At 38.9% G+C, this 25,818-nt stretch overlaps 3 protein-coding genes across 5 annotated transcripts; all 3 read left to right on the top strand.

Moving 5' to 3' along the window:
* Positions 1–683: 683 nt before the first annotated feature.
* LOC126393118 (protein FAM237A-like) lies at positions 684–5,510 on the top strand. The gene is made up of 2 exons (XM_050048992.1): positions 684–2,425; positions 4,976–5,510. Exons 1-2 carry the CDS (start codon positions 2,059–2,061, stop codon positions 5,098–5,100), a joined length of 492 nt encoding a protein of 163 aa, XP_049904949.1. The 5' UTR covers positions 684–2,058; the 3' UTR covers positions 5,101–5,510.
* A 388-nt stretch (positions 5,511–5,898) lies between these two features.
* Positions 5,899–16,115, top strand: casp10 (caspase 10, apoptosis-related cysteine peptidase). Its single transcript, XM_050048948.1, has 13 exons — positions 5,899–6,153; positions 7,527–7,809; positions 8,210–8,315; positions 8,535–8,670; positions 10,768–10,841; positions 10,956–11,004; positions 11,469–11,482; positions 11,572–11,602; positions 11,699–11,803; positions 11,930–12,018; positions 12,838–12,958; positions 13,073–13,571; positions 15,052–16,115. Exons 2-13 carry the CDS (start codon positions 7,535–7,537, stop codon positions 15,212–15,214), a joined length of 1,662 nt encoding a protein of 553 aa, XP_049904905.1. The 5' UTR covers positions 5,899–6,153; positions 7,527–7,534; the 3' UTR covers positions 15,215–16,115.
* Positions 15,265–25,092, top strand: prkra (protein kinase, interferon-inducible double stranded RNA dependent activator). Of its 3 annotated transcripts, none has more exons than XM_050048952.1 (8): positions 15,265–15,376; positions 20,305–20,480; positions 21,325–21,406; positions 22,689–22,767; positions 23,055–23,172; positions 23,283–23,377; positions 23,489–23,651; positions 24,015–25,092. In XM_050048952.1, exons 2-8 carry the CDS (start codon positions 20,405–20,407, stop codon positions 24,170–24,172), a joined length of 771 nt encoding a protein of 256 aa, XP_049904909.1. In that variant the 5' UTR covers positions 15,265–15,376; positions 20,305–20,404; the 3' UTR covers positions 24,173–25,092. The 3 variants fall into 3 exon arrangements, with proteins under 3 accessions (XP_049904909.1, XP_049904908.1, XP_049904907.1); XM_050048951.1 differs by lacking the exon at positions 15,265–15,376 and adding an exon at positions 16,706–16,949 and having other exon boundaries at positions 21,325–21,400; XM_050048950.1 differs by lacking the exon at positions 15,265–15,376 and adding an exon at positions 16,706–16,949.
* The last annotated feature ends 726 nt before the right edge of the window (positions 25,093–25,818 follow it).

The raw sequence follows: 25,818 nt of genomic DNA, 5'->3' as shown, positions 1-25,818 counted from the left end.
AATATTTGTGTGCTTATCAAATGTCAGGACTTGCTTCTCCTCTTTGTCCTACATTAAGTCAATTAAAGATCTTTGATTTTTATATTGTTGGTCGGATTAAAGAAGCAATTTTAAGACGTCAATTTGGGCTCTGGGCAATCACAACAGGGTGTTTTCTTTTTTTAGTTTTAATAGAACAAATTATTTTGCAATCAATTGAAAAAAAAGTTAAAGAGTAACTTCGGATTTTTTTTTCTCCGGCTGCAGTGAAATAGGCTGCAAGGTAATCACCTGGGGCAATTCTGTCAATTTGCGTCAACTAAAACTGCTTGTTTTGCCACTGCCACTTAAGTGTCCGACAACATTATGAAAAAGACCCCTACAGACATAGACCTTTTTCTCAAACGATAAAATCCTAAACAGCCCCGAAATTGCCTTCACCAAACCCAGCACACTCCATTTAAATAACCACTAATTTTAGCTTTTATAGAGCCAGTGTATTTTCACATCTAACTGGGCAGATTAAAGGTTTATTTCAACCAAACCAGAGTTTATGATTCTTGGAACACTGGAGAGATTAACGCAGATAGCTTTCGTGAGTTTAGTTTTGTTTTGGCGACTCTGAATGAAGTGTGTTTCAAGAGATAAAATTGCTGTTTATTTAAATGGAGTCTGGTGGGTTGGCGATAGCGACTTTAGCAACACATTCTCACTCCGACTTCATCACATATCAACGTTTGGTCATGGACTTTCCTAGGTGCGTTGGTTGTTGAAGTTCTGGGACGCTGTGTCAAGTTCTGCCTGTTACATGGATTGTCTTCTTTCAAAATACACTTCCGTATTCACAGGAAATTTACCGTTCAGTACAGTCTCTTTCAAAATAAATATACGATGTTGGTAAAACACCACAAATTTACGTTGTTTTTTTTTTGCCTTAAACAACTAACGCACGTGGTTGGGTTCAGGAAAAAAGAAGAGGGTTCGGGTTCTGCCCAAGCGCCAGATTTCAACGACTTCAGAGTGAGACCGGGTTATTTTAGGGCTCTTTCTAGTTGAACAAAAGGATCTTACTCTTTAACAAAAGGTCTCTCACTGTAGGGATCCTTTCCATAATGTTGTCGGACACTTATAATAACCATGTGAGCCTGTCAGTGACTGCAGCCTGTTTTGGTGCTACTTGCTGCAGCCCTTTCATTCAGTATTGCACCAATTTCATAATGTTTGTTCCACTTAAATGTTCCTTTTTTTTTTGGATATTATGATAGCACGAAGGGAAACTCCCACAGGAGAGACTTTACCAAAAAGTTTTTTACACTCATGAACTGGAAGTGGATTTAATCCTGATTCACTGGGCGATCAGTGTGGAACAAACCCAAGACATGTCCTCTCTTTCACACATGCTCACTTCACAAGAATATTTTTTCATTTAATTGTAATAATTTGTAAAATTCTAAGAAGCAATTAGTTTTGCACTTTTCAGAATCAGAAAATAATACAATAAAAAAAAAATCATCAAACATGATACTAATGACTAAAAAACAAAAAGATGACTCCCTGAACAGGAGGTCCCAATAACAATAATAATAATGGCAGCAAAATATTGTTAAAGATAACATTTAAACTGCAAATAAGGCTGTAAAAATCACTACACAACAAGTAAGGCTGCTGGCAAAGGAGGGAGGGAGGCACTGACGTCAAGTAAGACCCAACAGATATTTACCAAACTCCAATCAACACTATAGTCTTGTTAGTCGGCCCAGCTTTGGTGGTGAGTACTTTTTTCATTGCTCCTCTTCATTTAGGCTACTTTATATCATTATTATTTATATATGGTCCTTCATTGCGTTTTCTGTGTAATTATAGGATTGCAGATGTAGCCTTCTGAAAGGCATTAAGCTTCCACGTTGCATAATCTTAAATGTTATCAAAAAATGCATTTGCAATGAGAGAAATGTGTGTTTTTAGTTGCTGCTGCGCTCTTCAAACAGCTACATTTTTAATGAGGCATAATCAATATTGTTAGTAAACTTTACTGATAATCAATAGCAGAAACAGCTGACCCAGCTGCATCCTCTGCAGATGGTCCCAGTGCTCCAGAACATACCTGTGGCCACAGTGTTCGTGCTGAGCTGCATGTGTGCCGTGCAGCTGCAGGGCCAGAAGCCGGCTCAAGTCGACCCCCTGACGGCCCACCGGTCCAACCCGCAGTGCTGGGACTCCTCCTCGGCTCTGCTGCTGGAGATGCGCTCCCCGAGGATCGCTGACACGGTGCCCGCCTTCTGGGACCTGATGGTCTTCCTCAGGTCGTCAGACAACGGTAAACACACGGCGTTGTTCTGGGACCTGGCCCGGGTCTTCTGGGACCTCTATCTGGACTGCGTCCTGTCCAAGAGTCACGGCCTGGGGCGCAGACACGTCACCGCTGTGCACTCCCTCATCACTGACAGTAAGTGTCCATGTTTTTCAGCTTTATGTGGGACAGTAGCTCATATATTACTGCTGTCTAGTTGTCTTTAGTATTATTAGCTATTATTATTTACATGTTTTTGGTCATCATATATCTCAAAATTAATTGTCAGCTAAGTGATCATAACAAAAGGAGAAGTGTGTGAATTTAACTAAGTATATTTACTCAATTACTGCACTTAAGTATCCTTTAATTTTTAAATACTTGTACATTTAATGTTACTTTATGTCTTTACTCCACCACATTCATCTTAGGATTCCTGATTATCAGCAGATAAATAGCACAATATATCAATTATCATCATCAACTAATTAATTATGGTATAGCTATAATAGATAAAGCCATCCAGCAGTATCTAAAGTTATTTAAAATACCCCTACTTTTACCAGCTGTATCAGGGGTGTCAAACTCATGTAAGGTCATGGGGTCACATTCAGTCCAAGTTGATCTCAAGCGGACCGGCCCAGTTAATTTTTCCAAACAGCCTGAAATGTCTTGAGAAAAAAAAGGTGCAGTTTCAAAAATATGTCTCAGTTTTTCTACATTTAGTCAGTCTGCTACTCACTGTCTATACATGGAGATTTTTCAGTACATTTCCACTCCTGTGTATTAATGCAGACATCACCGGACTAACTAAAGTTTAAGCTATTGAGGAAATAGGTTATAGGTTATCTCCTGCCTTACAAACCACTTATAAATCAAAGGTTTTGGCAGTGCTTTAGCAATATAGTACCACCTATATTGTTTTAAGACAGAAGTTTGACACAGATTATTTTATACTGAAGCTGCTGATTGACAATATTTTGCATGATGTTCAGTATCTTTAAACATGACCACAACATAATTATTCATTGTTTTTTTTGGGAGAACTGTTTTCCAGTCATGGTGGAAAACCCTCTGAAGCAGCATTTTACATGAAGTAGGCTGTTCACTGTTTAACTTGTTATTGAAATCGCACACTACTTTACAAGTGCAGCAATATTAGCTGTGCAAAATCACCCAGTGGGCTGAATTGTACCTTGGGCTGTATGTTTGACACCCCTGTCCTACATTATTCTAAAATGAGTACTCCTACATTTAAATGATAACTTATGTTACTTACTTTACATAACCAGATGAATAATATAAAATGTAACCAGCAAATTACAAAAATCATGTATAGATTAAAACTTTAACGATTCCTGGAGGAAACCAGAACATATAGCCTAAAGTGGTTAAAATCCACCCTTACTATCTGCAGCACTGAAGTAATGTAGACTACATATTAATGGACAAATAATTATAATCCAATAATGTAATATACATTATTCTGAAATGGGCCACTGCATAATGAATAAAATGCCTTTATTGTCATTACATATAGTGCAGCGTAATTAAAGTGCCACATCTGATCAGTGCAAAGTAACATATCCATACACCCCCCCCCCCCCCCCAACACACCAACACACACCACTAAANCATAATGAATAAAATGCCTTTATTGTCATTACATATAGTGCAGCGTAATTAAAGTGCCACATCTGATCAGTGCAAAGTAACATATCCATACCCCCCCCCCCCCCACACACACACACACACACACACTTAAGAAGCAACATATAAAATCACACATCTACTAAAAACTACTTAATGAATATTTAAAGTTATTAAAAAATGTAATGCCCGAAGGCACTGTGGTAAAATATTGCACCTATTAGCTTATGTGGTGGTTCAGCTTAGCAGCATTCACAGTTCTAATGGCCCAGGGGAAGAGGCTGTGTTTGAGCCTGTTAGTGCGACTTTTAAGGCTTCCATAGCACCTTCCAGATTGCAACAGTGCTAAGAGTTTATTTCTGGGATGGAAAATGTCCTTGATGATCCTGAGGCACAGAGAGCTGGAGATGTCCTGGGGTGGGGACTACTTTTACATTTGATACAGAAGGTTTTAATGCATGATTTTTACTTTAAATAGAGTATTAGATCTGAGCACTTCTTCCACCTCTGAAGGACGAGTTACACCTGGTGAAAAAAATGTATAATTATGCTGCAGCTTGCTCAGAGATTATCTGATGATGGGGTGCACATTCAAACACGCAGGATCCAGGAGGCTGTTTCAACATTTTATTGCAGATAGGGTAGTTGAACACTTTAGTGGTGGTTGTCGCATGATTTTTTTTCCAAAACAAGGAATATTAAAAGAAAATGTTACTGCTCTACATAATGCTAAACAACAATACTAATGAAAATTCTATTAGTAAATTAGATATAATTCAACTTACGTCATTAACGCAGCCGTTACGGTATTACTCGTTTTCTTCTTTTGGTAACAGTTTAATTCAGGAATCTTAGAACAAACAGCACAAAACAATCTGTTAACTCCATATGCACTCACATCAATCCTCTTTTTATACCTGACATGTTTGGAGGGAAAAAGGAGAGTCACAGGCCTGATGGGTGGAGTTTTATAATCTTACTTTTGCCTCACTCATTTGCATGCTGTACACCTCATTAGACTTTGTCTGTGTGTGTGTGTGTGTGTGTCCTTTCTAGAGTCCTTCAGATTCAACAGCTCAGGAGCAAACTCCCAGGCGTGGCTCAGTGTCAGAGTGAGACGCAGAGGACACATCAAGACCCTGAAGACGGAACCCAAGTCAAAGTCACATCACCACAAATAATTCTTATTCTTGTTATTTTTCCAGGATTGTTGATATTTTCTCCCCCAATGAAAAAATAAAATATTTCAACAGCGGGCTTTGTTGTCATACTTTATGACCTGACAGTAAGGTGTGCTGATAAATAAAAAAGAATGGACACCTTGAAGTGTGTCATTACTTTATCTGACAAACACTACCCACAGAATTTAAAGAAATATCTATTTTAAAAGTTTGTTAGCAGTTTGTTTAATCCTTTCACCCCAGTAATAGTGCATGAAGAATTGTTGCAATGGTTACCTTCAGTCTAATACACCTTACACACTGATTCAATACACATTTGAACTATAATTTATGTGCCTTTATGTTTTACTTTTGCTACCATGTGTTCCTTTTTTACATAAGTCCCAATCAAAGTAATGTTTGAGGCTATGTAATGATGTTTGTTTATTTTAATTATAATAAATGAATGCATCATGGCTGCAGGTTGTATATTCTTCGCTATTCAAATACACTATGACTCAGCAAATTTCCTAAAAATAACTAACAAAGCTTGTATTTTTTGGTTTTTAATGATCAAATTATCAAAAAAGAAAAAGTTGAATTAAGCTGTTTTGATGACGTGCTGGTTTTGTGTCAGTCTCTGCTTGTTTCCGGTGTCAAAGGCTGGTCAGGAAGCAAGAAAACTATAATCTTATCTTTCATAATTCCATGAGTCAAGAAGCAGGAGCTCCACTTCCTGTGGTCATATCCAAATAAGGGCATGTCCGTCACACAGGTGGATGTCTGCGCTCCGACAGCACGAGCCAGTAGCAGCCGCTGGGAGCTCCGTGACTGCTGACTGGTTGTGTGTCACGCGGTCACGCTACACGCTCTTTTTACTTTCGATTTCTACTTCCTCCTACTGTGGGCTTGTTATGAAAACCCTGAGCTGCGGTGTCCGTGAACTTGTTGTTAAATATCCTCAGCATATGTCAGCCTGTGTTTATGAGTAGTTAGATAACCGCCTGCAGAACTTTATTATGCTGAGATGAACTAATATCCTGCTCGGTCAGACCTTCTGAGAACTCCACACAGGTAACACTGCGCAACACGTTTTCATAGTGAGTCAGATAAATGTGCTGTAATGGTTAAATCGTGCTAAAAATGTAATTCAGGCTGTTGTGATTGTGTTAACGTTACTGTTCAAGATAGTTTCCTGCCTTTAATGACAGTTGTTTTCCTGTTGTCTCTAAACAGCTTGACTCTCTAACTTCTTAACATGCCACCCCTCACACACACATACATACACATAAACAAACACACACACGCATACACGCATATACACATAGGTACCAAAACCAGTTGCAACATGTAGAGAAGTTGGCTGAGGGCTGAAAGAGGGATGCACCGATTTGACTTTTTCAGTCCCTATAATGACACAACAAGCCCAGATACTTGAGCTTTGAGTAATGGCAGATACCGAGTTTAGGCTGGCTCTAGAGGCCAGTCAATCCCCATCGACCCCCAACTTTTTACAGCTGTTTACAGCCAAACATCTCTATAGCTAAGCAACTTTTATGAAGGCTTAAAGTTATGTATATTTAAGAGCAGGCCAATTTGAGTGACAAGCTGTCCACAGATGCCTTGGCTTCTGAGTCAAATCCACCCCGCACTCCTCCATAGCTCAGGCCTCTCGTCCAAATATGGTCACTTTTGGCTCTAAAATGCCAAGATGGCGACGGCTGAAATACTGAACTTGAGGCTTCAAAATGGTAGTCCACAAACCAATGGGTGACGTCATGGTGGTTACGTCCATTTTTTTCGACAGTCTGTGGTATAAAGTGGCAAAAAAAAAAAGGGGCAATATGGAAAGTACAAGTTGAGCTAATTTCCTGTATAGCATTAAGTAATTGCACTTAGGTATATTTCATTACTGTGATTAATGTCACATTACTTACTTCACATGATTTTTTACAGGGGATTCATAATAATCATAACACACTTGTCCTGTTCCAGTTTGTTGTTGGTCACATTGAGCTTGTTCTCTGCACTTTCTAGTGGCAAAATGTGACCCTTTAATGTGGCAGCTACAGGAAGCAGGTGTTTACAAAGTGCTTTTCAGCCACACTCATCTGACGACAATCTGTCTGTTTCTACTGGCATCATCTGTCCTGCTGTCGCACTGTCTGTATATATTGGTTAGTTCACTGGTTCCAACCTGAGTGTCGCGACCCAGACTAGGGATAGCCAGAGCACCACGGGGGTCCTGAGGCCCTCTTGACTCTAAGGGGTGTAAGAAAACTTTTATAGTAGGCCTGTATGTCAGTATTTAATTCATGTCTGTGAAGAAAACTAAATGGAATTTTAAAGGTGATGTCAGGCCTTCATACTGTTAACTGCCACTACAACATATGTGACTACAGTGAAACCAGACATCTGACTGAATCTGTCCTGTATCTCTTTTTAAGCGCACAGAATGGATTTCCAGAGGCTGCTGTTAGAAGTAGGGAAGGCCCTGAGCAAGGACGAGGTGAAAGCTTTAGCGTTCCTTTGCACTGACCTCCTGGGCCGAAACCCGACCTCAGTGGAGTTGGCCAGTCACCTCTTCTCTCGCCTGGGGGATCAAGACCACCTCTCTGCTGAGCAGCCACACCTGCTGACTGAGCTTCTCCTCATCATCCAACGCACCCGTCTGATCCGTGACCTGGGGCTCTCCGACCGACCAACCACAAGCCTCATCTCTCCTTACAGGTGGAGTCCCAATGTTTTACTGATTATGATCTAAAATACTCATGGGTTTTTGTATGAGAAAGTTTGTGAGTTTGTAGAAAACAGTTGTAGCTGCAGAAACACATTTAAGGATGTTGAGAACAAATTAATGCACAGATTTTATCAACAGTGATACCTTACAGCAACTATTTTGGCAACATTAAGTTCAGATTCAAAGCTGAAATCACAGACACACACTGCAGGAATTCATACTTTTCACAGTAGAAAAAGATCCTGTATCAGAGGTGCATCCCGATTGCTAAATGCATCCGGTGACTTCAGAATAGTGAAGTACTGTAGTGACCTATGTCGAGTCAAGCATGGGGCCTCCCTCAACAACCCTGAACAGTTTTACTGACTTTTTAATGACTTTTTTCTGCAGGAAGCTGCTCTACAACCTGTCTGAGGAGATTACTGATGATGACTTGAAACAAGTGAAGTTCTTGCTTGCCAAAGATCTGCCGCGTAGGAAACTGGAGGAAAATGTTGTAAGTGCATCTTCAGAGATGTTTGAAACTCATGAGTTAGATGGCGTCTAGGCAAACAGCCATAGTCACAAACTTACAGTTATATCTCATAGAGCGTCACAACATGTTTAATCTTACTTTAAAAATTATTTATCAGGTTAATGATTTTGCTTAATTGCAGTGTGCATCATATGACCTTTTGGTAAAACAAAGTGTAACTGTAGCTGCTTAACTTTTCAGACTACCCTGGAGGTCTTCCTGGAGATGGAGCACATGGACCTCATCAATGACACTAATCTAAACTTGCTGGAGACCATAATTGAGTCAGTGTGTCCCATGCTGAAAGAAAAGATCATCCAGTTTAAAGCACAGCAGGGTAAGCTACAGAAAATTCTCTTTGCAAAACGATGTAACGATTAATGCTGAAATAAGGACACAAAAGCAGACACTGGAGACAGCAGGTTTACTTTCAGATAGTTTACCTCAGTAGGTACTTAAGGGGACACTGCATTGACTAAAGCCTCTTTTCCACCGAACAAAAAACCCCACTTACACCCAATAACATCTGGCTTTAATATTTGATGGGAAATGTTGCAGTCTTCATTCATTCCTGGGACAAATGACTCTGCAGTTGTCACGGATATTTATTGGCTCCAACTCTGATTGGCCGGGATGGAAACACAGCAACCAGATGGACACGCTAATTTTTTAGGGCTGAAGTCAACCAAAGAAAATCTTGGTTGAGTAAGTTGCACATAATCTTCAACTAATCGATTAGCCGTGGGGAGAAAAAAAATCTGCACGTTATTTTTACTTCTGCGGTGGTGTATCTGTGTCACTCCGCAGTTACACCTCCAAAACGCTAGTCGGCGGTGGAGGACTGTGTTAGGTGGTGTAAAGTTTAGTTCAAATCAAACTTTATTTACATAGTTGATTCAAAACACACATTAAATATGGCTTAATAGAGACAATTTCAAACACAAGTACGCAAATCAGCTTCACTATAAATCACAGAACCGACAGACAAACACTTGTCTTCATCTGTACACATTTCCCCCACCAATACAACATGCTAAAGTTATTAGCACAAGTCTAACGGCATTTTACATTGTATAAATTAGCCTAGCGTTGGGCGATCTTTTCCTCTTCTCATATAAAGCCAGGGACAACAGCAACATGTAACAAAAGTAACGGCACATAACTTGGCTCCATTACAACTCACAACATTCACTGACAAACAACTGTCTTATACTAAACACGTTTTCCAAACAAATACAACATGCTAACGTTATTAGCGCCAGCCTATGGCATTTTACATGGTAACGTTATACATTAGCCTAGCGACGAGCGGAGATTTCCTCTGCTCATATGAAGCCAGGATAAATCCCGAAGTATAAATCACACACACGACTTAAAATGCTATTTTAGTGGAGGCTTTACTGTCTTCACAATTTACTGTTTCTTATCTGTGAGATACAAGTAAATACAAGCTTCGTTTCCACTGAGAGAAATGGTGTCGGAAACAGACAGGAGGTCTGCGTCACCGCGACGCTGAGCGTTAGGGTGGGCGAGTTCAACTTTATGACATTTTCACAGGTAACTTAGCCTGTTGAAAGCTGTTGATGTAGCACTTTTCTCCTTATGAAAGTAACACGGCGATTATTCGACTAACGAGAATTTGGTCGGACAAGAGCATAGCTACCAAATAATCGACTAGTCGACCAGGAGACTACAGCCCTATAATTTTTGCCCCTTTTTTCTGGTGTGACTGACAGTAACTTCTTCTCATCTCAGCTACAAAAGTTCATCCGTCTGTCTAAGAAGTGCTTTAACATCGTTCCAAATTTGTCAGCACTGAGTTTGAAAGAGAAACTGAATAAGTTACAGATATTAAACAAAGTAACCACCGTAACATTTACACTGACTCTCATGCTGCTCTCTGTTGTTTACTGATGTCAAACGTGACACATAAGAAAAAATAAACAAAGGCATACACATCTGCTGGCAATGAGAAAGGAGTCTGTCGCTTTTATTTAGCAAGTTTTCCTGCATTTAAAAAACCTGCACCTATATGCTAATTTGGGTGGAATACATTAATTCCCTGGAGACTTAACCATGACCATTACATACCTAACCCCAACCCTTATCCTAATCTTAACCCTAAACAAAGTCTTGACACTGCAATTTAATTATTTACATTGTGGGGATTTGTGTTTTGTCCTCACAAGACAATGAGTCCCCACAATGTCAGTGTGTGAACAGATTTATGTCCCACAACATGTACACATTTTCACAAACACACATACACATATAGACCAGAAGGAGGAAGCTGGGATTGAAGTAGAAGGCGAAAGAGATGAGAAGAGATGATGATGCTGTAACAGTTAATCTCACTTCATATAATTGTTATTTTACTTCCATCTAATATTTGCACACTTTATTATTGCTTTACTTGTGTCTTTTTTACCTGCAGTAACTCACACTGGCCCTATCGCTGAGGAAACAAGCCGACCAAGGTCTGTGTCGTACCCTTTTGATCCAAGCCAGGTACACTCCCTCTGAGTTTCAGTGACACATTTCTACCCTGATATTAAAGCCACACACCATGTGACGCCAGCCACTTGCTGGAACGTCTTTTTTTTTGTCTGTGTTCTTTATCAGGACCCTCAGCCTTTAGATCCTGAGAGGACTGCCTCACGTAAACTGCCAGGTAAAAAGACGTTTTAAGATCATTTTGCATCACAGCTGTACATTTATCTGGATTTCAAATAGCTAAATAAATTATCCATAATGTATTTGCTTGTAGGAAAGCAATCAATCTAGAAGAGTAGGTGTAAATATACAGTAGTTTTCAAATGATATGTGTATTGCGAAAGCCCATATTTAAATCTACCACCTAACTAATCTTTTCATTATAATTTTTTTTCTCTGCTTAATGTGATAGTGTCCCATAATTATGACACACTAGATTATAAAACAAGCAAAAAACTTTCTTTCAGATGACAGAAGTTGGCATCCATACTTACTTTCGATATCGTCATTTTTCCTGCTCTCAGTCATGTCTAATTATAATGCTCTAAAATGTCACATTGCACTCACACTGAACATTATGTTGTATTTTTAACCACTGTTGAGAATGACAATCCTAATTACCTTTTTCATTCTTCTCTGAAGAAATATTGCCCGAGGTGAGAATCTATCATTAAAACTCATATGACAAATAAATGGTGATATTTCTTTGTGTGTTTAATGACAATTTCTTATTTGTCCCACACAGCCGAGCATGAATATGTCCAACACCTCTATGGGTGAGTCTTGCGTTGGGTTGGTTGTCTCATACCTTAAAGCTGTTTTTAAGTGCAGTGGACGGATTTATTCTGAATCCTCTTGTTTCACTTCCCCAGATGTGCCAAATGCGTTTCAGGGTGGAGATGAGTGTGAGGGCCTGTCACACACACTGAGTGGTTTGAACACTCAAACAGTCAGCTGCCCCCCCTTGAAAGGTCATAGTAAGTAGATTTTGTGTTAAGCCATCAGTTAAATGACGTGTCAGACCTTTTGATTTTTTGAATACATTTTTTTCTTTTCATCTTAAAATGTATTGCCTCTCAACCCTGCAATCGTCTGTCCCATAGTGAGAATTGATGTTGTGGAAATGCCGTCTCAAGTAAACAAGGCCTCCCCTGAAAAGCAGACGCCTCAGACTACAAACACAAACACTGAGGTGTGTGATGTATTATTTCTTCTACATGTGCATGGGCTTAAGTAAGGAGTAATGTGACGCTGTTTGTGCTAACTTAAAGGAGCTGTGTGTAAGATTTAGGGGGATTTAGTGGCATCTAGTGGTAGAAATTTGAGATTGCAACCTGCTCAAACTTCTCCTGGTTAGAATTCCTTCAGTGTCAGGAGGTTTTTACCGTCTCTTCACCTCCAAAACAAGCGGACCAGCGATCTCATTTATGAAACTGTGTGTAGGATCCACACTAAAAATATACGTACGAACAAAAGCAAAAAATGTCATGCGCCAAAGGTATTGGACAATATCTACAATCAGGCTTCCACCTCACTGTGTTTCAGATTTCCCGTCTCCAAAACGTTTGTAAGCATGGGTTAAAGTTTGTCCCATCAAGTCTATTTGGCGGTGCTTGTTTCAGAGGGGCTGCTAACTACGATGGCTAGTGCAAAAATGCAAATGCACCACTGGCCCTATATAGAGTCAGTGCTTGGTTTGTCTGTTCTGGGCTACTGTAGAAACATTTCGGTGCAACATGGCGGACTCTGTAGAGGAGGACCTGCTCCCTATGTAGGTATAAAATGCTCATTCTAAGGTAACTGAAACACGATTCTTATTACAGGTGATTATACAATGAAGAAAACATACTCATTATATTTAATTTCTGCCAATAATTCCCCTTAAATCCTACACACTGGACCTTAAAGTTATTGAATGTATAACTTGTGGCAAAATGAAAAGTAGATTATTGTCGTCAAAGTGCAAGTATTACAATAAATCCTGTCCTTGGTTTCTGATTCATCTTTGTAGGATTTAGGAACATATCCCATGACTGCATCAAAGAGAGGTGTCTGCTTGATAATTAACAACTACGACTTCTCTAACTCCATACAAAATCTCGGGAAGCGGGAGGGGACCATGCTTGATGAAGGTATGTTTAATTATTTTGGGAGGCTCAAATTCAAACTGGTGCATGTTTTTCATCCCTGCTCTGTGTGTATTTAGGTATGCGTGTGGTATTTAAAGTCATCTGTGTGTCTTCCAGAGTGTCTGCACAAAGTGTTTAAGTGGCTCGGCTTTGAGGTAGAGATACAGAGGGACTGTAAGAGGGAGCAGTTGCTGTCTGCGATGCGGGAGCTCGGCAGCAGAAACCACAGTCAGATGGACTGTCTGGTGTGCTGCATCCTCAGCCATGGCAAGGAGGGAAGTGTGTACGGTGTGGATGGCTACACTGTCAAGATCAAGGATCTGAAGGAATCTGTCAATGCACTGAGGTGCGTCTCTTTGGCAGAAAAACCCAAGATGTTTTTCATCCAGGCCTGCCAGGGCACCAGCGAGCAGAGGGCTGTCCACATCGAGGCTGATGGTCCTGCACGCACTTCTGTTTGCAGCGATGCTGTTAAAGCCAACGAGTCCATCCCATGTGATGCAGATTTCCTGCTGGGAATGGCCACCGTTCCTTCTTATGTCTCTTTCAGAGAGAGGAGTAATGGCGCATGGTTTATTCAGTCATTGTGCCAAAACCTCGTCAAGATGGTGCCAAGGTTAGTGAAACAAAATATCAGATATTGTTGCATGATTTCAGTGGTGGGAAGTAAACTTACTCAAGTACTATTCAAGTACAAATTTTCAGTCTATTTTATGTGGTTTACCGTGCTCATTTTATGCTTCTTTATACTTCTAATCCACTACATTTTAGTAGGAAATATTGTGCTCTACTATATCCATCTGACAGATTTCAAATACAACACATATGGCCAGTTTATAAAATGTAATGCAGTATGTGAAATAGTTCAAATTGGCTCCAGGTCGACCAACTACAGAATTAAAGTAACGCTTAGATATTAAAGAAATACTTTACCTACAAAATGACTGTTTGTTTGTGAAGACAATTTCTTTATTGCTCACAAACTCTCACACAAGTCATGCAGTATAATCCAAATCTCAATTATCCAACTGTATGCTCAGCACCATTCTCATTAGGAAATCATTGAATACTGCTGCTTTGTCAGTGATGTCGGCGTCAGATACTGACGCACAGAGGCACCTTTCACAGCGTTATGATACACACCAAGCAGCAGCAGTTGTTGACACAGTGGGTGACAACCAAACTCGTCAAATACTTTTGATTTATCAGTAGATGTCTCCGTGAGATACCAACGCACAAAGGCACCTTTTGCAGCATTATCCTCTTAAGACCCTGAATCCTCAAATGAGAACATCACATTTTGGGCTTAGTTGACCTTCTGCTTCATTTTGTTTAACTTAGGCCTGTTGTCCTTATTCATGGACACTTTTTTGTGCAATCTACTGGCCCTGGCGGAGTGCCGAGAAGACGATCAAACTCAACTATCTAGAGGAAGTAAAAGTCTTAACAAGGTTTCCATCAGTGAACATGGGGAAAGATAATTTACACAATACACTAATCCATGTAAAAACAAGATGGCAGCCATCTCTGCCAAGTCAGTCTGCAACCACTCCTGACACAAAAGTGGACAAGGTCCAAAACCTGATCACGTTTTATGGTTGAAACGTGTTTATTTATGATTAACTAGTCCATACCCATTGGTAGCTTTGTCACCTTCTACCTATGCCAATCCTCAATGCCTATGTGCAGTTTCACATAGATTGACCACGTCAGTGAGTAGAAAAACGTGGGACAGACAGAATGACTGACTGACAGAAGGACACACTGACAGTTTCCGTGATTATGTACAGCATACCATACCATGACTTAGTCATACCAAAAATTAGAAAAAACAACAAACACTTGGCCACGGGGAGCCACAGCGATCGGTCGCATTTTAGCCATTTTAAGCATTTTTCTGTTGTTATAGCGCCACCCAGTTGCCAATTAGAGCTATTATTGCTACTTTTATTTGAAGAAAATTATTTAAGTACTTCTCCACCTCTAATTGTAGTTTCCTCTGTGATATGTGATAGTTTGAAATTGGTGAATAACTAATTATAAGTGGCTTTTGTAGTTTTTCAGTTCACTATCTGACAGTATCTTTTTTTCCCCAGGGGTTGTGACCTTGTGTCCATCCTGACCAAAGTGAATGCAGATGTTAGCCTGAAGACAGATTCCTACGGTGTCAAAAAGCAGATGCCTCAACCAGCTTTCTCACTCAGGAAGAAGGTGGTCTTTCCGATCCCCAAAGTTCCTCCCCCCAGCCTGTCGCAGTGATGACAACAATCTGACGCCTGTTTGATCCACTCATTCATCAGAGACTCATCCCTGTGTTCATGTCAGACATCCTTTTTTCATCCATTTTAAATCTGCTGGATTTCAACAGTATTTTCATGACGACATCTGGAACAGCTCTGTTCATCTGAGATGTGGTTTACTGTAAGTCATGTAAAAGGTTGGAAGTAGATAAATTTGTCAGAATATTTAATTTTTATACCAGGTATGATACGTACAGTTCAACTCCATTCCTCTACTTAAAGCAGTACATTTTTATGAGATGTTTAATGTTGAATTTTAATGAATTGGTTGAGCTACAGCAGTCATGCACATCAGCCCAGAACTAAATACAATTTGCATCTCTTTATCTTCTTTCTATTATGTGTTATTTAAATGTACCTTTAGACATGGTTATTGAACAGACGTAATTAACTAAATACTTCCGGTACAAGCACTGTGTAGGCAAGTGTCCTCTCCCGAATATGATTGTATTTTTGCCACCAGCCTCGCTTCATTTGATTTTATACATGCAGTTATTACACATCAGAAATCTATGAAGCAGTTGAATTTTCTATCAGTGAGACAATCAATTTTATACACCCGCCATTGTGGAAATATGTTGTAATTTATATTTCTTGTGATTGTTTATATGCATGTTACTTGAACCTTTAAAAAAAAAAAGCTCTGCGACAGTCTTATCACATTCACAACTTTCCAAGTCTTCACTGCTGCTGCTGACAGAAATAATGCATTAATTGAGTATTTAATGCTTGAAAATGTATCTCCAGCAATTAAACAAAAACACCATTATTCACAATTTTCTATTATTTTATACAGAAAATTATTGATTGATTAATTTAAAAAAAAAAATGGACAGATTAAATAAAAATGGAATTAACTGTTGCCTGTAGTCCTGCTTTTTTTTTTTAACTATATATTTTTTTTATTCTATAACAATACAAGACATAAACCTACAGAACTCATAAAGGTAAGGGCTGCACTCTGGTAATTACAGTACATGCATATAATTACAAAATTATACATAGATCAGTGTACATCGCTGTACCACTTCAGGCCAAATTTCAATTTTTTTTGCCTGTTTTCTGGCTTCCTTTTGTTCTGAAAAAATTATATCCAGTCAGTAAAGTTACCTAAAGTCTTTGAGATTATATGTGAGTGGGGCTCATCCTGCAAACAGCAAGCAGTATTTTGCTACTGTCAGTGAACAGAAAGTTATCATTTATGCAACATGTTATTGTTAAAGTCATTGTGAAGCACCAACAGGAAACTGCATTTCACAATCTAAACGCCTTTCACCATTTTAGTAAGTAGTTTTTGGATTAAATCTACTGTAATCCAGCAGAATACAGCCCTGCACTGCTGTAACCGAGGCGGACACTTGCACGCCATCACCAGCAGGGGGCGGTAAACACTTCATCCCCACACACAGGCCTCAGGTGACCCTCTGGTGACCCGGATGTTGATATGACGTTAAATTTGGTTATTTCCCCGGCTAGGTTACAATGAAGAACTGTTAGCTGTTTCAGGCTAATTCATTTTCTCACCAATAACAAAACTAAATGCTCAGGCAAATATCCCACAGCGGTGTCTGAGCTTTTTTCCATTAACCCGCTGTATAATCTTTAACCAGCCCGCAGACAATAAGACAGAAAACAGTGAACATGTCTCAGGAGGGATTTCAAACACCAGCAATGAAAACCACCGCAGACACGAGGTTTGTTCATCTATTACTCATTACAGCATATTTAACGTTTGCTGTAAATTAAAGACAACATACTGACAATATTTAGTAGGTCCCGCTGATGCCAAGTGTGGAAATAGTGATAATAACGCTACATAGCTAGTCATAAAATAAACCCTGCAAAGTTTCTCAAATATTATTAGCGTTAGTTAAATGTAAATTAAGCTCAACGTGAATTTTAGACAGTCTGTTACGGTGCTGTTACTAAGATAAGTTAGCTGTCTTAGCAAGAAGTGTTAACGTTAGCGTTAATTTGACAGGTCTTTAAATTTCGGTTAGTTAGCCAACGGTCACTGGTGACGCCAATACATTTAGTTGAGCTGGGTCTTAATACTAAACTACTCTGTTTTATCGGCCACTAAAAGAAGCCTCACCTAAATTATATTTATAATATGTAACAGTGGAAAGTTGTCTTTCAGAGGCCTCTGTTAGCGTTAAATAAGTGTACTTTTAATTGAATGACAGGAGCTAACTGCGTCAACGTCAGTGAGCTACCGTTACCCTGATTAGCTTAGCTGGCTAACGGACAGTGTTTAGGTTTGATGGGCAACATAAAACTCCTTTACTTAGAGGCAATTAAAGAGTTAAATGTGCTGAATAATTAGCCAGATTACCCTTAATGTGTAGGTAATGTCATATAAAGATTGCTGTTAAGCAGACATAAATGGCTTAACGTCACAGTGTTAGCTATGATGTGCTAGCTTCAGTTAAAGTTATCAGTCCCGCTGCTGAGAGCCACTGCAGCTACAGTAACACACTGTGGACTGATGTCATTACAGAAATATATCTGATGGTTTAAGACGTATTTGTTTGGTGTAGAAAAACACGATTATCTTATATCTTACACACTGTCAACGTGGTTTTATTTATGGATAGTACCACATTGTTATTGCCAAATCCTCACCTCAACCCAAAAGCTGCACTTCAGTGTAAATAATGTCATTTTATTGTGTGTTGTGTTTGCCATAAAAACAGTTTTCCATTTTACAGCACCATAACAGTTTTTTCTTTCCCTTCCTTTTTTGTAATATTTATTGCTTTGCTGGTTGGCTTGGATTGATTATATCCCTTTCTTTGTTATGTCTGCTGTTAATTGCTGTCTTAATTATTATTTAATTAAAACAAACAAACAAACAAAATATATTGGATGAGAGCAAGTGGTCACACTGAGTAGATAAGACATGTGTAAGTTAGGGCTGCTCAATGATAGAAATTTGATTGAAATTACAGTGTTTTCATGTGCAAGATCCATGCAGGTGCTGTAATTTTTTGATAAAGGTAAAACTGTGTCATGACATGCAATTATAAATGAAGCACTGTGGTGGTACAGAGATGCCCCAACCTGCAAGTAATATTCCAGACATGAGGGGCTGTTTGGTACAGAGACCCCAGCAAAAATCACATCATCATTATTTTTTATTTATTCTTTCATTGAAATTGAAATGCAAAAATTGCCATTTCCACTAAAAACGTGACTCATATCTCGATCACAATGTCTGTCAAAATAATCACAATGTGACTTTTTGGTATTTTTTGCAGCCCTTCCTGAAAAAAAGAGCTTTATTTTCAGCAATAGTTTTGTGTGAAGTAAAACAAATTTAAGGCATCACACAGACCTCAGTTGATTTCAGACCAGCTTCACAGTGAGTGCTCAGTGAAAATGTTAAAATGCAGAAGGCCCCGGGGCAGAAGCATTAGTGTGGTTAGTAAAGTGCACAGCTCACATTTCATATTCAGTTTAATGTAATTGAGTGGTGGTTGCACATTTTGTGATTTGATTAATAGCCTGTACATCAGAACTTCCTCACAGACCAAAGAACTGGACAGTGCTTGCTGCTACACTTTTACATATTCAAATCTTTTTTTTTTTTTTTTTTCTAAAATATTTTTGGGGGCTTTTTAGACTTTAATGGATAGGACAGACAAGCGTGAACAGGGGAGAAAGAGAGGGAGTGACATGGAGCAAAGGGCCACAGGCTGGAGTCGAACCCGGACCGCTGCGGCAAGAGCCTTGTACGTGGGGCGCCTGCTCTACCACTAAGCCACCGACGCCCCCATATTCAAATCTTTAATGTTGTGTTTTGTAAATGCTTACAGATTTCACATGTTATCCCTGTTTTTAAAATAAGAGCACTTTGGAGTCTGTAAAATTCTCACTAGTCTGCAGTTTTGCCGGCATTAACCAAATTCGTAGAAAAGACTAGAAAAGGTTGAGACCTTGAGTATTGTCAATATCACAGTGGGACAGCCTTCAGCTCTTGCAAAAATGTTTGTCAATTCTGTGACAAAAATGACACTGAGATTGGACTAAAGTAGGTCAACATAGAAGACATGCAGCCCAGACATCTTATATTGTGGTCAATAAAATAGAAAGCTCTATGCAGTAGGGCTGCACAATTAATCTATCACAATATGGCCAAGTGCAATATCCTCAGGAGCTGAAATGTTTTGATAAAGGTAAGCTATGTCACAACAGACCATTATAAATAAAGCACTGTGGTACTACAGAGATAGACAGACCCAGCAAAAATGACATCATCATTTTTATATATTTTTTAAATTTCTTAAATTGAAAATAAAATGCAAAAATTATTAACATTCCACTAAAATTGCGACTCATATTGCAACTGCAGTATCTGTCAAAAATAATTGCAAAATGATTTTTTTTAAAAATGTATTTATTTATTTTTATTTGTTCATTTATTTATTAATTTTGCATTTTGTGCAGCCCCACTATACGGGATAGTGCAATTAATTTAACTAGTCCTGCAATATACATTACCTCTGTAAATCATAATTTAGTAATTTTTTTTATCAGAATGTATTGGACTGTATTATATTTAAAGATTTTTGTACAGTTATAAAACCTCTATTTACAAGACGGGCATATTTCCAAATTCATATTGGGTCGATTTATTAGATAGCAGTATATTGTGCAAGAGGTTTCTGTTTTTCTGGGCACTTAGCGTAGCCTATATTAACAATAAATTGAGACTTTTTGAGGGCATTGTGATAAATTCATTAGATGGTAATGTCACAGGTGATCAGTGGCTCTGACTTCGATTCTGGATAGTTTTGATGGTTCATATATTTATATGCTAAAAAGCTGCCAGTATCTGTTGACCGTTGGCTTCTAAATACTCTTAAAAGTGCAAGTACTGACAGATCAGTTTTATTCTGCAGTAAATTTTGTCAAATGGTTCCATTTGCATTAATTATTTATGGTCTGTAAACTTTCCTGATGTGCTGCCCAGATATATACCGCAGCAACCGCCTATTTAATGTGCTCCTGGTTAACTGTTTGTGGATGCTTGTTTAATACACACAGCTTGAATGCACATGAATCGCAGAAGACCAACCCTGGGAAGACACCTATACAAATCCTGCACGAATATGGCACCAAGAGTGGCAACCTCCCCGTGTATGTGATGGAGAAGGCTGAAGGAGAGGCTCATCAACCCAGCTTTGTCTTCAGCGTGAAAATCGGAGAAGTCGGCTGCACGGGTGAGTTGCAGTCCCACCTCCTGCTGTGCTGATAACTGCTTGTCGCTGGATGAAGGCTTTTTATTTGAGCTGAATCATACACTGATAATTCTGAAAAGAGCACTCCAGCCTGCAACGTATTATTTGTCACTTGTGCTTTTTTGTCTGGTGTGTCTGTTGCTGCAGTATAGTCTTAAAAATAACCACTATATCAGAGGCTCCCAACTGGTTCAGCCACAGGGTCCAGATTTCTCTTTAGTCATTTGTTTGTTCAAAGTCCAGACAGTTTAATTCCTTCAGCGTCATACTTGCGTTTGGCCATGTTGTTGAGCTAGTTTGCTGTCTCTGTCAAGTAGCTGTCTGTTAGTAGCTCAGTCTACAGCAGGAAACAGCACTTTGAAGTAAAAGCTCTGTGCCAAACATTCACTGTACTTCAAAATGTGTTTCTTACAAACTTGTCACATTTGTGAGTCACTTGTGGTCCATTCAGAGTGGATCTGCGACCCATTTTTGGACCCCAAACCACTGTTCTATATGCCTTGTTTTTTTAATTACGATATCGTAATTGAAAAAACAACGTGTTGAGGTGATGAAAAATAATCCAGTCTTTACATTTGAAATTTTCAAACAACAGTTTGCTCTTGTAAAGGGACTGATTTGTTTCCACATTTTTCAATATGTCCTTTCCAGGGTTAACCTTTACTTTCTCAAATACAGGACACCATATTCATTTTGTAGCCTTTATAAGTGGTTAAGTGACTTGAGGTTATGGGGCTTTTTTTTTGTCTGATAGTAAAATAATTTTTGTAATATAGTACATAATCTGCAGTGTTTTGTGTGTGTGCATGTTTGTGTTTTGTTTCAGGTCAAGGTCCCAGTAAAAAAGCTGCTAAACACCAGGCTGCAGAGGCTGCCCTGAATATTCTGCAGATAGATGCTGGGTCAGTGTGAGTAGAGCTGAAGTTATGATTGAAATAAAAATGAATTGGTAACAACTGTGATAATTGATGAATAGATTAAAGGGATAGTTCAGATTTTTTAAAGTGTGATTGTATGGGGTACTTATCCATAGTCAGTGTATCACATACAGTTAATGTCAGTCGGCACGCCCCCAGTTTGGAGAAGCAGGCTGAAGCCTGACACAGAAGCTAAGTACTGCACTGCTGTGGTTGGGGGTCAGCAACAAAATGCATTTTAGCCACCTAAATAAATCAGTCTCTCTAGTATCAGTCTTAGTGTATGCTATTTTCAGCACTTTACCTTTTCGACAGGCAGCCCATTCCGCCAGGGAGGTTGTTAACGTTTCTCATAAATGTCACCAGACTCCATTGACAAAACCAGTAATTTTAGCTCACTAAACACAGGAGCTGCTGGTCTACTGCTGCTTCGATTGCTTAGTTAGTTTGTATTATTGTGTGACTTTGGTGAATTCAAACTAATTATTTTAAATGCCAAAGTCATACAATAACACAAACAAAATAACTGATCAAAGCAGCAGTAGACCAGCAGCTCCTGTGTTTAGCACTGTTGAAACACTGCTTTTCTCAATGGAGTCTGGCTTTGAAGAGAGTGATGTAATGGCTTTGTTTTCCCGCTGAAAATCACTGCCTGACATTAAGGTAAACCAATTAAAAAACTCTCAAAATGGCATACACTTGAACTGATACTGATTTTTTTTTTTTGGTTGCTAAAATACATTTTGTTGCTGACCCCATCCACAATAGCAGAAGTTTGCTCAGCTTTCATGGCAGTACTCCTGTGTGCTTCTCCAAACACGGGGTTTGCTGACTGAAATCTGCTGTATGTAATGTACTGTGGATGAGTACCCCATACAACCCCACTTTAAAAAATATGAACTGTCCCTTTAAGTTCCTTTTGAAGCAAAAATATACTGCTTTAACTTCTTAAATGTAAATATTTGTATTCTGTGATAGTAAACTGAATTTACTTTGGTTGGGCCAAATTAACAATTTGAATATATCATCTCAGGTTGTGATAAATTATAACAAAGCATGTCTGTGCTGTTTCACCATTTTCTGAGGTCATTAATTTAGGAAGTAATGAACTGATAAGTCAGTAATAAAAAAATGTGTTTGCTGCAGCCCTAACTTGAGTTTGCCAAAACCTTATTAGCCTTTTAGCAATGCAGTGTTGTTGCTGTACTGAGAGCCTGCAGTGAGTGTTGATATGTTGCAACTGTGGTAACTGCTTTGATGTAATTCCCAACAGGAATATTCCTGTGAAGGCTGAGAGTAACGGTGTTGCAGCAGAAACAAACAACCATCCCAACTCAGTGGGGATACTGCAGGTGTGTAAATCAGGGCGGTGCTGTTTTTGTTTTGCTGCCTGTGTGCGTGTGCATGCACGTCTCGTCTGTAATTGTAATTTTTGTGAATTTTTATTTGAAGATTTCCAGATTAAAGAGTAAAAAACATAAGTATGAAAAGCTTGATAAATGTATTTACTTCCAGAGATTGAAAACTGTGTCCGTTTACTAAAGTGTAATTAAAAGTAGCAGCAGTGTAAGGATTCTGAAATAAAATTTTAACTCTGATTTTCCTTGTCCATAATATTTTCTCTAATTTTTTGTTTCAGGAGTTGGCGTTGCAGAGAGGATGGCGTCTTCCTGAATACACAGTTTTAATGGAGGCTGGTCCGCCACACAAGAGAGAATTCACCGTTACTTGTCGGATGGAGTCGCTATCAGAGAAAGGTACTCGTGTTTTTCAGACATCTGTGTAAAATCTTTAACAGCAACCGCAGTGTAGTGTTGTCTTCCTGTTCTGATCTCCTGTCTTTTTTTTTTTTTTTTTTTTTTTACAGCTAAAGGAAATTCAAAAAAGGCAGCGAAAAAGGCGGCTGCAGAGAAAATGGTGTCAAAGCTTCAGAGTCTGTCAGGCTGTTCTGAAATCACATGGGTACGTCAAATATTTCTCATCTTTGTGAACTGACCGCTGGAGACAGCTGCAACATTCCTGAGTCGACTGTCCTTTAATTATGTTGTTTTCCTGTTACATTTCATTTTTCAGACTCCTAAACCAAGCGTCCGATTTGAGAACTTAAGGAACTCATCATCTGAGCATATATCTTTACTGAGAAGAAACCCGCTGAGCATTCCCAACACAGATTATATTCAGATGATGTTGGAGCTGTCTAAGGAACAGGGCTTTGAGGTCACATACTTTGACATAGGTAAGGAGACAAACACTGTAGTGGTGTTGCTTCGGTTCGGAGTGCTTTCCCCTCAGCTAACGTGGCTCCTTGCTTCTCTCAGTAGGGTCAGTTTTTAAAAGGAAAATACCTGATGCTGAATTACATGCCACTGAGAATAAAAACTAATGTACAGAAAGATAATTACTGCCGATTAATAAATTTAATGGGCATTGCTGAAAACATGCTCATCATATCAAAAATTTGGAGCATCCTGAATGAAGGCAGATCTGGCTGGAGGACGGGAGGAAGCATAATTAGCAGAATGGAAAGCACTCAGAGAGAACATTGCATTATTCATTTTTACAGGTGGTATCATGTTAAGTGTGTTGCCGTACTTTGCAGATGAGCTGACGGTAAACGGACAGTACCAGTGCCTGGCAGAGCTGTCCACCTCCCCGGTCACAGTGTGCCACGGCACCGGCATTTCCTGTAGCAACGCTCACAACGACGCAGCACACAGCGCCCTCCAGTACATCAAGATCATGGCCTCCAGCAAGTAAAACCACCGCAGTGTGCTTCACCTGTATTGTCACATGTATCAGCTGATGTCCAGTCATGGTGACGCCGTAGGTCGTTCCTCTCACTAGTCTTCCCGCCCCGTGGACGATATGAGGTCAAGGTATATTTTTATAATTATGTGTATCACAAGGCAGATCAACGTGACAAGAACTCCATATACACTGACCTGAATCAGGCAACGTTAGAGCAGTATTTGTGCGGAGACGAACTTTCTCGATATTAAGAATCAAATATAAATGAAATGTTGTCTTCAGACTACCATCATGTTTTACTTGACATTTCCAACATATTTAAGGAAACGTATGTGTGTAAATGAAGTAGGATCAGTGAATAATATGAAGCACGTCCTCATTATATTTTTACGTGTTTATCCACATTTGTTGTGTTGCTTTAGTGGAATTTATGGACTCCTTTGTTTTTTAGTCGGGATGCAGATGTTTTTATGTTTCAGTTGACTTCATTTATTTTGTTTATTCCACAGATTTCTCTGTAGCAATATAAAGAGTCAATAGGAGATCTTAAACTTTTAATTTGCTTTTAGAGATAACTGCCTTTCTGTTAAATTCTAAAATGAAAGTGAATTGAAAAAGAGATTATTTTGTGTTAAATTTGAAAGGATGGTCTGCATTTTGATCTACAGATGGGTCAAATTTATTTATTTTTCTTACTTCCACTCCTCTATCTGTCAGTATGCAATCAGTACAACACAGTTCAGAGTAGATATAATGTTACTTCATATCCTGCTGGTCTGTTGCCATTTTTTGCAAGTGTGCCTCCTAGTTCCTTGTGATATATTTAATACATTTACTGACTGCTGTCCTCTGCTGTATGAACTGACCCTTGGTGGAGAGCAGCAACAACATGTGTATGAACCCATGAAATAAACACTAAATGTTAACAAGTGTCGGTTTCTGTTGATGGTCTTACAAATTAACAGTATTGAGAGAACTGATTGCTGTGGTGCCTTCAGGAGCTGTGTGCGGAGTTATTGAATGAAACATCTCTCATGGCAGCTGACCACTTGACAGCCATCAATTTATGAGGCTGCACGGCCTGCTGTATTAGTACAAAGGCAATAACATCAGGGCCTGCGCACTGATGTAACCAATCACTCTTGATTTGTGCGGTTTAATAACTAAGAGACAGGAAAGCACCATTTGGTCCTACAAACAGAAGTTTGTGTTGATCATTCTCTTCAGTTATTTATAGATAGGAATGTTTGAAAAATTTTTCAATGTGATAATTGTTTAAATAATTTTGTTTAAATCAGCCACAGGTCTGTATTTGTAGTGTACATTATATTAAACAGGATACATTCATACTAGGCATAATCAGATTTTTTTTTTCCTGTTTCCACACAAGTAGAATCAGATAAAATAAAGCAGATTATTGTTGAAGTCCCTGTTTCACGTTGTTTTTAAAACAGTCAAGAGGAATTTATCTGGTTTTCAATATAGTATATAACAATTTAGTGTATCAAAAAAATGTCAGAAAACTAGCACTAGCATAGTTTATTATTTAAAGAAGCCATAGTATAGTAAATTATGGAAAAGTCATACAGTAGTATGCCATAAAAACAAAAGAAGTCATCGTATAGTATGTTATTAAAAGTACTGAAAAAGCCATT

The sequence above is a fragment of the Epinephelus moara genome, chromosome 7, assembly GCF_006386435.1.
Source record: "Epinephelus moara isolate mb chromosome 7, YSFRI_EMoa_1.0, whole genome shotgun sequence".
In the NCBI taxonomy this organism is placed as follows: domain Eukaryota; kingdom Metazoa; phylum Chordata; class Actinopteri; order Perciformes; family Serranidae; genus Epinephelus; species Epinephelus moara.
The sequence above is the reverse complement of the archived record's forward strand: the minus strand, read 5'-3'. Positions and strand labels throughout refer to the sequence as shown.